This window comes from Diabrotica virgifera, chromosome 6 (assembly GCF_917563875.1).
Source record: "Diabrotica virgifera virgifera chromosome 6, PGI_DIABVI_V3a".
NCBI lineage: Eukaryota > Metazoa > Arthropoda > Insecta > Coleoptera > Chrysomelidae > Diabrotica > Diabrotica virgifera.
Window position 1 is genome coordinate 134124884 of NC_065448.1, and position 15410 is coordinate 134140293.

The 15410-nt window shown below is 31.2% G+C and overlaps 1 protein-coding gene across 3 annotated transcripts in view; it reads right to left on the minus strand.

Moving 5' to 3' along the window:
* The window catches only part of LOC114334656 (dual oxidase maturation factor 1), a 436984-nt gene that overhangs the window by 63018 nt on the left and 358556 nt on the right, over positions 1-15410 (minus strand). For all 3 annotated transcript variants that reach the window (XM_028284749.2, XM_028284748.1, XM_050652869.1), the window contains exon 4: positions 5298-5432. In XM_028284749.2, coding sequence (XP_028140550.1) covers positions 5298-5432 — 135 coding nt within the window. The remainder of the gene's footprint in view (positions 1-5297; positions 5433-15410) is intronic.

Sequence of the window (15410 nt, forward strand, 5' to 3'; positions counted from 1 at the left end):
CTTCGTACTCCAATCAGAGTAAACATGTAAATAAAAAATGAATAACCATTTTCAATTTCCTTGCGAAAAGAAAATACAGCCGCACCATATACTAGTCCAATCAGAGAGTGCAGCAAGCACCTCTACCGGTTTCGAAACTTATTAGTCTCTCATCAGGAGGCACATATGCTGCTCTCTCTGATCCAACCAAATAACCCCGGCGTGCAGTCCCGGATTGCAACTAACGAAATGGCGTAGACGCCCTAGCGGCAACTGCTAGCAAAAGACTAAGTTTTCACTCTGATGGCATATAAAATAACATAATGTTACTCTACATCCCACCAGACTGAGTGCTTGCTGCACTCTCTGATTGGACTAGTATATGGTGTGGCTGTATTTTCGTTTTGCAACGAAATTTAAATGATGATGCATAAGGATGCTGAAATAGTTACTATATGGAGATGGTAGTCCAACTCTGAATCGAATATAAACAAAACCTGCCTTGAACCCTTTTTTATCTTTTTCATTTTTACTCAATTTGTGAGTATTTAGAAACTGTCTTTCGGTCCTTTTCCTAGACGAAGAGAAGGTAAATGCGTGGCCTAAGTGTCCTCTATTTGCTTTCTCCTATTTCGTCGTCTCTATGTGATTATATATTGTAAAATCCGGAGATATGGGATGCAGCCAGAAAGCAGTTTATTAACGAAAAGTCTTGGATTTAAAATATTGTTTATTATATTTTTATTTCAATTATTCTAATTGTTTAAAAAGTAGTAAACTTTGTATCTAGGGCTTTTCGTTTTCCTCGTAATACGAGAGATGTCGCTGTATTGCGTCTCAAAAGGCGGGTTCATCGCATCGCGATGGTTTGCTTTAAAAGAGGCAGAATGTTTGTATTCCCTTCAGAGTTGTGACTGCATAATCTTCACTGATGATGCATAAGGATGCTGAAATAGTTACTATATGGAGATGGTAGTCCAACTCTGAATCGAATATAAACAAAACCTGCCTTGAACCCTTTTTTATCTTTGAAATTTAAAATAGTTATTCATTTTTGGTAAAATTATAAAATTACTTACATATTTTCTGAACATAATTTGTATAGGCCGTATTTTTAAAATTCTAGCGTCATAATTGAGCGTACAAAAATACAACATGTTAAAACATACGCCACCAGATAGTAAACTACATAATTATGTACCTACTCTAAATTATAGACCTTAACATAAATAACACGTAATTTGTGTGTAAATAGATTAGTAACAATCCGTGTTGGAGTCGGAAGTCGGGCCAACAACGCTACACACGTCCCGACCTGACATCGGACTATTAGAATAGCACGACTACCCGATAAAATCGGTCAGTCGGACTGTCGAATACAACTTTTTTGTCGTACAATAAGCCTACACATATTTCAACGGTCAGGCCCAACGCTGTTGGACCCAACAGTCGGGTGGTCAGATCGGGACGGGCCTTCGATATATATAACACAGACATGAAGCCGGTCAATCCCACACCAGACGACGCCCTTGATCGAACCAAGTGGAGAGAATTGATCAAAGCAGAGGACCCCGGGACTAACGCTAAGAAGAGGATAATGATGTACCAAATACTTCTATTAATATGCATAGGTTTAAAGGCGAGTATATTTTATAACATCAACTAATTAAAAAGAATTGCGGCAAAGCTCGTACAAATGTTTTTATTAGTCTTCATTATTTGACACAATATTGGAAGTTCGTTTCCCATCCCATACTCTCACTGACACTCAGTATCTACTAATAGGGCTTTTCATCGATTGTCATTTGTTTCGAGCTTCTGTCATGTGTCACATAATATTAATATATCTACGCCATACGTCTTTGGTTTCTATCATTGTTATTACCAATAACGTATGACGTAGATATATTAATATTATGTGACACATGACAGAAGCTCGAAACAAATGACTGTGAATGAAAAGCCCTATATGTAGGTTCTGATAATAAAAGTCCAAAGTCCAAAATAAAAATTAAACTAGCGATTGAACTGTGGTCCGAGTTCATGTTCGTTCCAGGACAAGCAGTCCTAAACATTTCGCCTGGCGATGTCTAATTGTGAAGATTTCGAAGATGTAATTTATAAAAAGTAATTTTAATAACCAGTTCTTGCTACCTATCTACTGGACCACCAACGTCGGAAAAACAAGTATTTTAAGACAACTGGTTCTTTAAAATATTATTCCCTATGCTTCGTCGAATTCCGTACCGGCCATCTGGCTACTGATACAGGTTGCGTTCATTACTGCGCAGCACACCTCTACAAGTAAATATATCGAACTTTGGATTATTTTAAGACGAAAATTTTTTTTGTCATTACTTTTTAAACATTATTAGAAATATGAATTTTAATTGCCAGACTTTTCTCTGATTTAAAAAGTAATGACAAAAAATTTTTCTTAAAAATAATTTTAAATTCAATATACAGAATGATTGATTAGTGTGATAAAGCTCAGTAGATACGCTATAGTAAATAGATAGAAATAAAAGTAAATAACAAAAACTGTAGCCAACTTTGAGCTTGACATTACAAAATTAGTTGGAATGTTACAGGGTATTCCATAACATAGTGGCAGACCAAACTTATGTTTTCTTTAATGGAACACCCAATATTTTATTTTATATTGGAAATCTTTTTAACTTCCCCATCACAAAAATATAAAGGTTTGTTATGTTATATAGGGCTTTTATAAAGTTATAACCGATTTTCTATAAAAATCGTAACAAGTTCAGCTCCCTGTAGAGTGTATAAATACAAATAAGCACAACAGCAATGGTTTATTGGTGCCATATTTTTTTGTTGATTGTAAAAATGTTTAAGAATTGTTGATATTGCTAATTTTCTTTATATCGAATACAGGGTGAGTCAAAACGCAAGTACGTTCTTTTCTCAGAATTTTTAAATGGAACACCCTGTATTTTATATCACTGTCGAAAAGTACCATTACCGTACTTTAATTTTTGTATAATATTCCCTATGTCTAAATTTGTTAGTGTTCGAGATATCTTCATTTTTCAGAGCAAGTTATTAATTAGGTGTCAACCATTTTTATAAATTTTGACAATAAAAAAAAAATATTGCACCAATAAACAATTGATGTTGTGCTTATTTTTATTTATACAGGGAGCTGAACTTATTACGAATTTCATAGAACATTGGTTATAACTTTGTAAATACCCTGTATAACATAACAAACCTTTATATTTTTGTGATGCTGAAGTTAAGGAGATTTCGAATATAAAATAAAATATAGGGTGTTCCATTTAAAAAAACAAAATTTGGGTCTGCCACTATTTTATCGAACACCCTGTAACATTCTAACTAATTTTGAAATGTGAAGCTCAAAGTTGGCTACAAGTTTTGTTAATAACTTTTATCGCTATCCATTATCTACTATAGAGGATCTACTAAGCTTTATCACACTAATCAATCACCCTGATTTTGTATTTACCAGTACAGGTGTGCTGCACAGTAATGAACGCAACCTGCATCAACAGCCTGATGGACGGTGTAAGGTGTTCGAGGAAGCATAGCGAACAATATATTAAAGAATCAGCTGTCTTGAAATACTTTCTCGAAAACGTTGCTAGCTCTTAGACTATACCTATTACCAATTACCTGTTACGAAATTTTTAAGCATGGAAGATATGTGAAACTTAAAACTAATTGTAGATCAATTATTATCCTATCACGTTTGTAGTAATGAAGTAAATAATTTAAAAGTCATCGTAACTCATTTTATTGAAAGTAATAAAATTATTAATAAGATATATAGTTCTTATATAAAAAAATACAAAAAGTACTTATTATAAATAGATAGAAATATTACGTTGAACTTTTTGTACAAAAAAAAATCAGATTCGCAATACATATACCTACTTTCAATTAAAAATTAAAATATAAAAAAAATCAATAAGTTTATAATATGGTTTTTTTTCAAAAAATAACTAAACCTTTACAAAATATAGTTTTAAAGTTAAAAGGTCATTCAAAATGATATGGTCTCCAACAAATATTCCAATATAAAAAATATACTCCTCAAGAATTAAGCTGGATAGTTCAATGTTTTTAATTTAAAATATAAATAGCATATAGATTGAAGAATGGAAGCCTTCTACAAAACCTCATACAGCTCGCAAAGCGAGCTTAATAGATCGACAAAAGAAATCTTAAAAAAAGAATAAAAAACAGATGTAAGTAGAACAGGTGGAATTAGAGGTAAGTACTGCCAATAATACAGAGATTGGAAATATAAAGAGCTTTATAGAAGCTAAAAAATAATACACCTCCAAGACGCGATGGTATATTTGCCAAGCTTTTTGAAAAAAGCAAGAAAGTAGGAATTCCTACACTAACAGAAATATTTAATAGGTGTCTTCATAATATCAAAATTCCTAAAGACTGGAATGAGGGTCTAGTAATGCTCTTACACAAAAAAGGGGACAAATGTGACCTAAAGAAATGTAAACCTATATCGTTGCTTAGTCAAGAGTACAAACTGCTTTTAAGAGTTATTAGCCATCGGTTGACTTACAAAATGCATAATCACCAACCGATTGAAAAAGCTCAATCTATCAGTTGTCTATATTATATTCTAGCATGTATTTTGTTTTCCTTGTATATACTCGATTGATTTAATGATATCTAATAGTATTTGTCTGCTGCATAAATGATGAAAAACATAATTTATCCTTACTCTGTTAAAGGCTTTTTTTAATCAATCAAGTCAATCAAAGGAACACAGGAAACAGAGGATTGTATTCTAGTGTGAATTACATTCATGCTTCTGTACATGATCTTCCACTTCGCAAGCCTTGTCATTTTGTCTTGAATTCTCTTACAGTTTTCATATGAATATGGTGTCTTATTATTCACGTATTTCAGATACACTATTTTCTTTCTATCGCATTTTTCTTTTACATACTTCCTTACAGAACCATGACGTTTTATTGTAAAACTTCTTATTTCTATTTATTGTCTTTTTGCCGATAGTTTCCTTCGCAGCGCTTAGAATAGCTATTCGTTTTTATTTTTAACGGCTCTCCTCAACTCTATCATCATCCGCTATTATTCGGTTGCTGTTTATTGCTTATGTTAGTCTCCTTTCGTAAAATAATTTGGTGAAACTTTTATCATAAGATATTACTCTAGTTAGTTGTGCATTTTTAACCTAAACTGTATTTCTTGGAAAAGTTGTACACTTAACCCAACTATTTGAATAAGAAGAAAATTATAAACTAATAACGCATGAAATAGTCGAAAATAGGGTTGAAACTTACCTTGTAAAGTTATATTTACATGATTTAATCCTACATACACTCCGATGTCAGCTGTAAGCTTTTCTTGGGAAAAAGCTTGATAAGTGCTGACTATTTGAGATTTTGATATATGCCACGCTGATCCATATAATGTTACTAAAAAGATATTATAATTAAAAGTTACAATTTTTTATATCGTTATTTATAAAAAAAATACAAAAACAAGCAATTGGACCGTTAGTCCTAGGTTTCGAGTAGAATCAGAAGTCGATATTTGAGCTCTCTGTGTAAACTTGCGTCGATTGATATACGATTTCACTATTTTTGAATAATTTTTGCCAAACTTCTGGTCAAAACTGTTTAGTAGAAAATTACATCAAAACCGGAACTAAAAATAGTCCAGAAAGCCACTGCGCATCCGCTAGGAAAAATATTCTAATTCGGATTTTTTGCACAATCTTACTCAAAAAGGACCCCTCTTAACAAATTTGCATGTTGCCAGGACCAAAATGTTGGTCAAAAATTTTTTAAACGTTTTTTTTGTTTTTTTCCTAAAATTATTTTTTTTGCATGGAACAATTTTTTTTTAGGTTTTTTGGATCATTCCAAACAGAAAAGGTCTTTAGTGACTTTTCTCTAAAGTTGATAGTTTTTGACATATAAGCGATTAAAAATTGAAAAATTGCGAAATCGGCCGTTTTTAAACCTCAAAAACTATGTGAAAAACTGAAAATTTGAATGTTGCCAAGGTAGGTAGATATTCTTTAAACATCGATTCATGAAATCCCGAAGAGTTTTTTGCAATACATATCAAAAACTCCTTTGTTTTTTAATTGCCAATCAAGCGTGCGCGACACTATTTTCCACCGTTGCATGTGTATACAGTATGGTGCAAATGAAAGGAATAAATTCGTTATTTCGTAAACCGGCGACTTTAAGGAAAATCCCAAAACAGGTCGGTTTTTATTTTTAAGTTATGATATTGTGGCATATATAGTATACTAGTGATGTCATCAATCTGGGCGTGATGACGTAATCGATGATTTTTTTAAATGAGAATATGGGTCGTGTGCTGACTCATTTGAAAGGTTCTTCAATTCTCTATTCAGTAATATAAACATGTACATAATTATTTATACATTTATATAATTTATTAAATTAAATCATTTGGAAAATTGACAAAAAAAATAAATTATTGGACACCCTGTACAAATAATTATGTAAATGTTTATATTACTGAATAGATAATTAAAGAACCTTTCAAATGAGCTAGCACACGACCCCTATTCTCATTTAAAAAAATCATCGATTACGTCATCACGCCCAGATGGATGACGTCACTAGTATACCATATATGTCGCAATATTATAACTTAAAAATAAAAATCAACCTGTTTCGGGATTTTTCTTTAAAATTGCCGGTCTACGAAGTAACGAATTTATTCCTTTCATTTGCACCACACTGCATACACATGCAACGGTGGAAAATAGTGTCGCGCACGCTTGATTGGCAATTAAAAAACAAAGGAATTTTTTATATTGTATTGCAAAAAACTCTTCGGGATTTCATCAATCGATGTTTAAAGAATATCTACCTACTTAGGCAACATTCAAATTTTCAGTTTTTTACATAGTTTTTGAGGGTTAAAAATGACCGATTTCGCAATTTTTCAATTTTTAATCGCTTATATGTCAAAAAATATCAACTTTAGAGAAAAGTCACTAAAGACCTTTTCTATTTGGAATGATTCAAAAAACCTAAAAAAAATTAGTTCCATGCAAAACAAATAATTTTAGGAAAAAAACAAAAAAAAACGTTTAAAAAAAATTTTGACCAACTTTTGGTCCTGGCAACATGCAAATTTGTTAAAAGGAGTCCTTTTTGAGTAAGATTGTGCAAAAAATCCGAATTAGAATATTTTTCCAAGCGGATGCTTTCTGGACTAAAAGTCGATACGCGTCGATTGATATATAGTTCAGAGAAATAAGGAAAAAAATATCGTGTTGGTGACACATCCCCCTCCAGGCTGAAACCAAATTTTTCGAGTAATATGGTCATCTACAATAATAACCTATATGTTTCCTGCAGCCGATTTTGATGATATACATAGTTATAAACAAATGAAGATCAAAAAACGGTAAATTTTCGCTTTTTTCGTCTATAACCAAAAAGTTAAGTATTTTAAACAAATTTGAGAGTAATAAACTCATAAACCGTATAAAAAACTTCAATATGGCGTTCGCTGAATATGTCTATCCTTATTGGTTACTTAGAAAATTGCCAAATAAATCATAAATTTTGAGTTTTTATAAATATTCATAACTTATGTAAAAATTAACTTAGAATCTTCTTATTACATGGAATGCTGAGACTTATGGTGCTTAAATTATACCCTAAATTCCAAAGCAATTGGTCAAATAGTTTAAAAGTTATTTAATTTGTTTATCCAAAATTAATTTTTTTTGCAACACTGTAAGTCAGAAAATGATGAAGTTACAGTAATATTTTGGATAGTTTATGAAAGAAGAAAATTTACAGTATTAATTTAATTTAAAAAAAATGACAAAAAATAATTATAGATATTGCAAAATAATTTTGCAAAAACATGTGAATTATAAAAATGGGGGGGGCTAACTTTGTCCCTAAATGTCCTAGAACAGTTGTTTTTCTTTCTAAATGTGTATAAAAATTCAGTCTTTCTAAATATGAAAAAATAATTTTTCTAAGGGTAACGGTTAAAAAGTTATTCTAATTGTTTATAAGTAAGCAAAGAATGGACATGTTTTTGTAAAATAATTTTACACTGTTTAAAATTATTTTTTGTCATTTATTTTTAATTCAGGTAATAGTATAAATGTTCTTCTTTCATAAACTGTCAGAAGTATTATTGTAACCTCATAATTTTCTGACTTATAGTGTTGCAAAAAAAATGAATTTGGGAAAAATAAATTAAATAACTTTTAAACTATTTGACCAATTGCTTTGAAATTTAAAATATAATTTAAGTACAAGAAGTCTCGGCATTCCGTGTAATAAGAAGATTCTAAGTTAATTTTTACCTAAGTTACGAATATTTATAAAAACTCAATATTTATGATTTATTTTGCAATTTTCTAAGCAACCAATAAGGTTGGACATATTCAGCGAATGCCATATTGATGTTTTTTATACGATTTATGAGTTTCTTACTCTCAAATTTCTTTAAAGTGCTTAACTTTTTGGTAATAGACGAAAAAAGCGATAATTTACCGTTTTTCGATCTTCATTTGTTTATAACTATGTATATCATCAAAATCGGCTGCAGGAAACATATAGGTTAATAATATAGATGTCCATACTACTCAAAAAATTTGGTTTCGGCCTGGAGGGGGATGTGTCACGAGAAAAACCTTATTTCTCTGGACTAATATTACAATTTTTACGACTACCATGTGAATATTTCAGGCGTGGGTAGCTTCCATGACAATTTGCCGGTATAGTTCTCAATCTTGTGCGGCATGTAATAATTTATCTGCTGATAAACTAGTCCATTAACGAAGGTTTCGGAGCCATGAATATTTCTTCCTACCAATTCCACTTTTTCCGTCGATCTTTCCGTTGATTAATAACTGTAGTATCCTGTATTAGTCCGTTCTTTAACGGTAAAATATTGCAAAACCTCTAAATTTTAAAGAACCGCTTGGATTGACATGAAATTTGGCATACACATAGCTAACAAGTCAAAGAAAAAAAGTGATATTGTGCCGATATGTGTTTTTGCCCTGGGGGTGGTTTTCACGCCCTCTTGGGAGTGAAAAAATATTCGTCCAAAGTAAGTCAGAAAATGGATAAACTGGCTAATTTTAAGTAACTTTTGTTCTATAGAGTTTTTCACTAGGTCAATACTTTTCGAGTTATTTGGAAGTGAATATGATCATTTTTTCAACAAAATATAACCACGCTTTTAGACGGTTTTTCGCAAATAACTCAAATAGTAAGTATTTTGTCGAAAAAATATTCTTAGCAAAAATATAGCCTGTAAAAATTAAAAAAAAAAATGGTATATCACGTCTCTATACCTAGTAGAAGCAGAGTTATAGCTAATGAAAAATATGTAGGTTCATATTCGTCAAATTTCAAATGGAATACTTTAACGTGAAATAACCAAAAATGAAGCACATTTCGGGGAAAACTCTTACTTACTTACTTAATCAGTAGACCCATTAGTACCTTTCGGTGTAGGGCCATTTATAATACAATTCATTAAATTACAATTCAATAAATTACAATATTTTACAATCTTCTGAATTGTCCTAGCTCTTAACGAACATTCTCCATTCCTTCCTATTGGATGCCATCTGTGTTGCTTCCTGCCAAGTCTTACCCTTACTCTGCAGTATCTGCGAAATGTCACTGTTCCATTCTTTGATGGGCCTTCCTCTTCTATTCTTACCTATTGGTTTGGCTTCCCACACTCTTTTCACTTGTCTATCATTGTCCATCCGGGTTAGATGTCCGAACCATGCCAATTTTTTCTTCTTGATTGAGTCGAGTATCGGCTTGATTTTGAGTCTTTCTCTTATTTCTTCATTTCTGATTCTATCTGTTCTTTTTACTCCTATCGTTCTCCTGAGGTATTTCATCTCTGCTGCCTGTATTCTGCTCTGGTGTCTTTTGTTTAATATCCAATTTTCTGCTCCATATGTCACCGTAGGTCTATATATTGTTTTGTATATTGTCATCTTGGTCTTTGTTGATATTTCTTTGTTATTAAGGAATCCTCTATTTAGTGCTTGGAATAGTTTTCCTGTGTTTTCCATTCTGTTGTTAAGATCGTCCTCTATGTCTCCTTTGTTGTTGATTACTGTTCCTAAGTATTTGTATGAATTTGTCTGTATTAATTGATGTTGGTCTATCATTATTTCTATTTGATCTTCCGTCCCTTGTTTCCTTGATATTTTCATTATCTGAGTCTTCTCTTTGTTTACGTTTAAGTTGTATTTGCTTGCTTCTAGGTTCCATTTCTCTAAGTTGTATTTCAGTTTTTCTGCTGTTTCCGCAATTAGTACTATGTCGTCTGCAAATATACACATCTCAGCGTTTATCATTTGCATTCTGTTCCAACCGATGCAGTATTTCTTGAAAGTTATCTTACATTCTTTCACTATCTCATCTATTACATTTATGAATAGCACTGGGCTGAGACTTCCCCCTTGTCTAACTCCTTGAGTTGTTTCAAATGGTTCTGACTGTATATTTAACATTCTTACTGTATTTGTTGTTTTCATGTATATACTCTTTGTTGCTTCTATCAGTTCTTCGCTTACTTCCTTCTTCTTTAGGCTTTCCCATATATCTTTTCTTTTGACTGAGTCGAAGGCTTTTTCCATGTCTATAAAGCTCAGGTATATTTCTCTATTTTTCTTTAATGCTTTTTCTATTACTTGTTGCATGGTAAATATATGGTCTTGTGTGTTGTGTCCTTTCCTGAATCCACTTTGTACGTCCTCTAATTTATGTTCTATTTCTTTTCTGATTTTCCTTTCTATTATGGTTTCGTATACTTTTGCTGCTACACATAGTAGTGATATACCTCTATAGTTCTTACAGTCTCTTGTGTTTCCTTTTTTGTATATAGGTATAATTACTGCATTTGTCCATTCTCTGGGTATTACTTTTCTCTTCCATATTAGGTTATATATGTATAACAATTTTTCTTTTGCTTTTATTCCTATATATTTCATCATTTCTGGTGCTACTTCATCGCTTCCTGGTGCTTTTCCAATCTTTATCTTTCTTATTGCTTCTTCTAGTTCTTCTTTTTCTATAATTTCTGGATTTTCCGTGTTTCTTATGGATACTCTCTTTATGTGGCTTTCCTTCTCCATTGTGTTCACTTGATTTCCATTCAGTAACAGCTGGAAATGTTCCCTCCATCTTTCCATTATTGTTTTATCGTCATTTATTATTATTCCTTCCTTGTTCATTATTTGTTTCAGTTTCGTTTCTTTGTTGCTTCTTAGGTTTTTCAGTGTTCTATAAAATAATTTTACGTTTTCTGTGCTGTTTTCTTCCATTTTTTCTCCAAATTTTTCCCAACTTTTCTTTTTCTCTTTCCTAACTATCTCTTTAACTTTTGTTCTTTTTCTCTTATAATTTTCATATTTTTGTTGTGTTTTGTCTTGTATGTATTCTTTCCATAATTTCTTCTTTTCTTTTATTTCTCTTTTCACTTCATCGTTCCACCAAGACGTTCGTTTCCCTCTGTTGTTATTTCTTGTGGTTCCACATATTGATTTAGCTGTTTTTATCATCGCATTTTTAAATTTTCCCCATTCTTCTTCTATTGTTTCTGTTATTATATGTTCATTGTCTATTTCTTTCTCTAGCCCTTCTGTGTATCTTATTTTCGTTGTTTCTTCCCTTAGTTTATAAATTTTTATTATTTCTTTGTGTTCTCTGTTTATGTTCTCATTTCTTTTTATTTCTTTTCTTTTGCTTTTGAATGTGGTTTCTAGTAGATAGTGGTCACTACCAATTTCATAACTCCTTTTCACCCTTACGTCTCTTATCCAGTTCTTCTCTGTTTTTTGCACTATAGTATAGTCTATAATTGATTGTTCGTCTCTTGATTTGACTTCTCTTGTGATCTTGTGTATCCTTTTATGTTGGAAGTGTGTGTTCATAATCACCAGGTTATTGTCTAGACAGAATTCAAGTAGTAATTTTCCATTTTTGTTTATTTTTTCCTCCCCATACGGTCCGATGACATTGTTCCATTTTTCTGCTTCTTTCCCCACTCTACTGTTCATGTCTCCTGTGATCACCATTTTCTCTGTACAATCATTTATCACTTCTTGTAATTTGTCCCAGAACTCATTCTTTTCGTTTTTTGTTGCGTCTTCATCTGGTCCATAGCATATGATTAGGTTTGTATTGGTTTCCTCTGTATCCATATATATGTCTACTCTTAGTATACGTTCGTTGTAATATATCCAATTTTTTACTTTGTTTATACTATCCTTCTTAATCAGGCACGCTACTCCTGCCTGAGCTCTCTTCGTTTCTTCCACTCCACTGTATATTAGTAACATTCCGTTTTCTAATATTATTGATCCTCTTCCTTTTTTCTTTGTCTCTGTTATAGCTACTATTTCAATGTTCTTATCTCTAATTTCTTCCCCCAGTTCTATTTCTTTCCCATTTATACCTCTTACATTCCATGATGCCATTTTCAGAATTGTTCTGTTCTTTTCTATGTTTAGGTTGTACTTCAATTTGTTTTTCCTTACGTTTGTGTTATTATCTTTAAATCTGGTCATGTCCCTGTTCTTTGCCTGTTTTGTTTCTCGGTCCATCATTGTGTTTTCTACAGCTAGTTTTTTGAACAAGTTGGTTCTGTATTGTATGTTACTTTTTCTATCCGGCTTGTTTTTTGGTTCCATTTCCACTTAATGTCTTCAATAATTATGAATCCATATCCAATTTTTGTCCTTTTCCCATTAGTCTTTTCCTCTGCTGCTATCTTCCTAAGGTTTCTTTGTATTTCTATCTCTTTTAATGTTAGGTCACATTCTATATATACTCTATGTTGTTTATAGCTCATTAGTTTACCCTTGGCTTTCAGTATTTTCATTTTATCTTCGAATTTTTTACATTCTATAACACACATTGTTTCATTTATCTTTTGTACCCTATTTATTTCTGATTTTACTCCCATTTTTGCTTCTATGAAGTTCTCTATTTGCTCTGTTCCTATTGTGTCTAGTGGTAAGCCTCTCATTATTAGGTTATTTTTCTTCTTTTCTTTCTGACATGCTTCCAAGGTTATTTCTATTTTATCTATTTTTTGTTTCATCGTAGCCATTTCTTTCTTTAGATTTTCATTTTCTCTTATTATTTCTTTCATTTGCAATTTGTATTCATTATTTTCCTTCCTAATTTCTTTTAGTTCCTCAATCATATTACCCATTGTATTTTTTATATCTTCCAGGTCCTTGTTTTTCTTTTTGTTATCGCTTGCTAATTGTCTCATTAGTTCCATCATTTCGTTCTGGCTGCTGGTTTCATTCGTTGATGGTTTCGACATATCTGGTGTTCGGTTCACTTTTCTACTCCTGCTAAATATATCTGGCTCCTCTTTGCTTTTTCTTTTACCGTCCTCATTAATGCTATCATTACCATCCGCCATCTTTCTTCCTATTCAAATTATTAAAGTAGGTATGTATTTATAAATACAAATATTAAATCAAATTAAAACCTACTTGATTAAATCAAATTAATTAAATTTTTTACTTTAATTACAAAATATTTATATATTATTCAATTTTTTTTTACTTTAATTATAAAACTATTTAAATACCATTTAATATCTTATTTATTTATTTATATCAACAATTAATGTTCACTTGAATAAATTAGATTTATCAACAATGTCTTCTTCTTATCTTCAATATCTTCTTATTCTTCGATATCTTCTTATTCTTCAATATCTTCTTATTCTTCAATATCTTCTTGTTTTCGTTCAGAAAGCCGACTCTGTATTTTTCGATAGATAGATACCGAAGTCCCTTAATTATAATTAAATCAATTTATTAGTAATTACCACTGCTGAAAGCAGCTTCGGCTAGTCCACCCATAGGACCTTGACTTCTTATCAGTGCCAAAAAACTTGACTATGACTGTAATTATTTTACTGTTAGTAGTTAAAATATAATTTTATTAAAACTAGGTTAGATTAATAATGTATGGATCTTACTTTCAATATTCTTTTTAAATTTACACTGTAAATTTCTTAACTCACTTATTTACACTTTGCAAATAATTTGGTGATTTTTCTGCTCGCAAAGTTTCAGTATTTGAAGTTTTTTTGCGGAGCGGATTTAAATCAACCTCACTGTCTCTTTACCAGGACCGGTCTCGGGGAAAACTCATTACAACTTATTTAAAGTGTTTAAAAAAGCTTCATTTTTATTTTATAAAAAACATTCTAGCATCAAAAGCATAAAAAGTAAACAAGTTACGCTCAAAATAAAGTTAGTCCCTTTTTGTTTTGGTAAAAAAATCGAGAAAATCACCCCCTAATTAGTATCTTAAATGAACTTAATCGTTACGACTTTACAAGTTTCTTGACTCGTGTATATATTGTTTATATAATCTATCAGTTTCATCGGTTCAAAGTCCTTATTATTTAAAGTGCTGTAGTTAAAAGGGGCTGAACGAGTCACGGATCACGAATGTATGCAAATTTAGAAACACCAAATCTTAATCAATTTTTGTCTAACAGAAAAACAAAAAAATACATGATATTCAGAAAAGCAATGCTGACTTTTTTTGTTTTTCGATATTTTTGGTATCTCTAACAATTTTTAAGTTATTTTGAAAAAAAGCATATTTTTCAAAATTAAATTTTTTTAAAATTATAATTTGAAACCATTTTGTTTCAAAAATAAGCACTTTGAATCGATGAAACTTACAGATCATATAAACACAACATAAGTAAAATAATTTGTTGAGCGGTAACGATTAATTTCATTTAAGTTGGGAATTAGGGGGTGGTCTTCCTGATTTTTTTTGCCAAAACAAAAGGGACCAACTTTATTTTGAGCGTAACTTGCTTAAATTTAATGCTAGAAACTTTTTGTAAAAACAGAAATAAAGCTTTTTTTAACCACTTTAAAAAAGTTAAAATTGGTTTTCCCCAAAAAGTGCTTAATTTTTTGGATATTTCACGTCGAAATATTATATTTGAAATTTGGTAAATCTGAATCTATTTTTCATTGGCTAGAACTTTGGTTCTACGAGGTCCAGAGACTTAACGCGTACACTATTTTTTTTTACTTTTTTATAGGCTACATTTTTGCTGAGAACGTTTTTTCGACAAAATACTTACTTTCTGAGTTATTTGCGAAAAACCGTCTAAAAATGTGGTTATTTTGTTGAAAAATGAACATATTCACTCGTACATAATTCGAAAAGTGTTGACTTGGCGAAAAAGCTCTATAGAACAAAAGTTACTTAAAATTAGTCAGTTTACCCATTTCCGGACTTATTTTGGACATATATTTTTTCACCCACAAGAGGGGGTGAAAGTCACCCCCAAGGAAAAAGCACACATCGGCAGAATATCACTTTTTTCTTTGACATGTAAGCTAT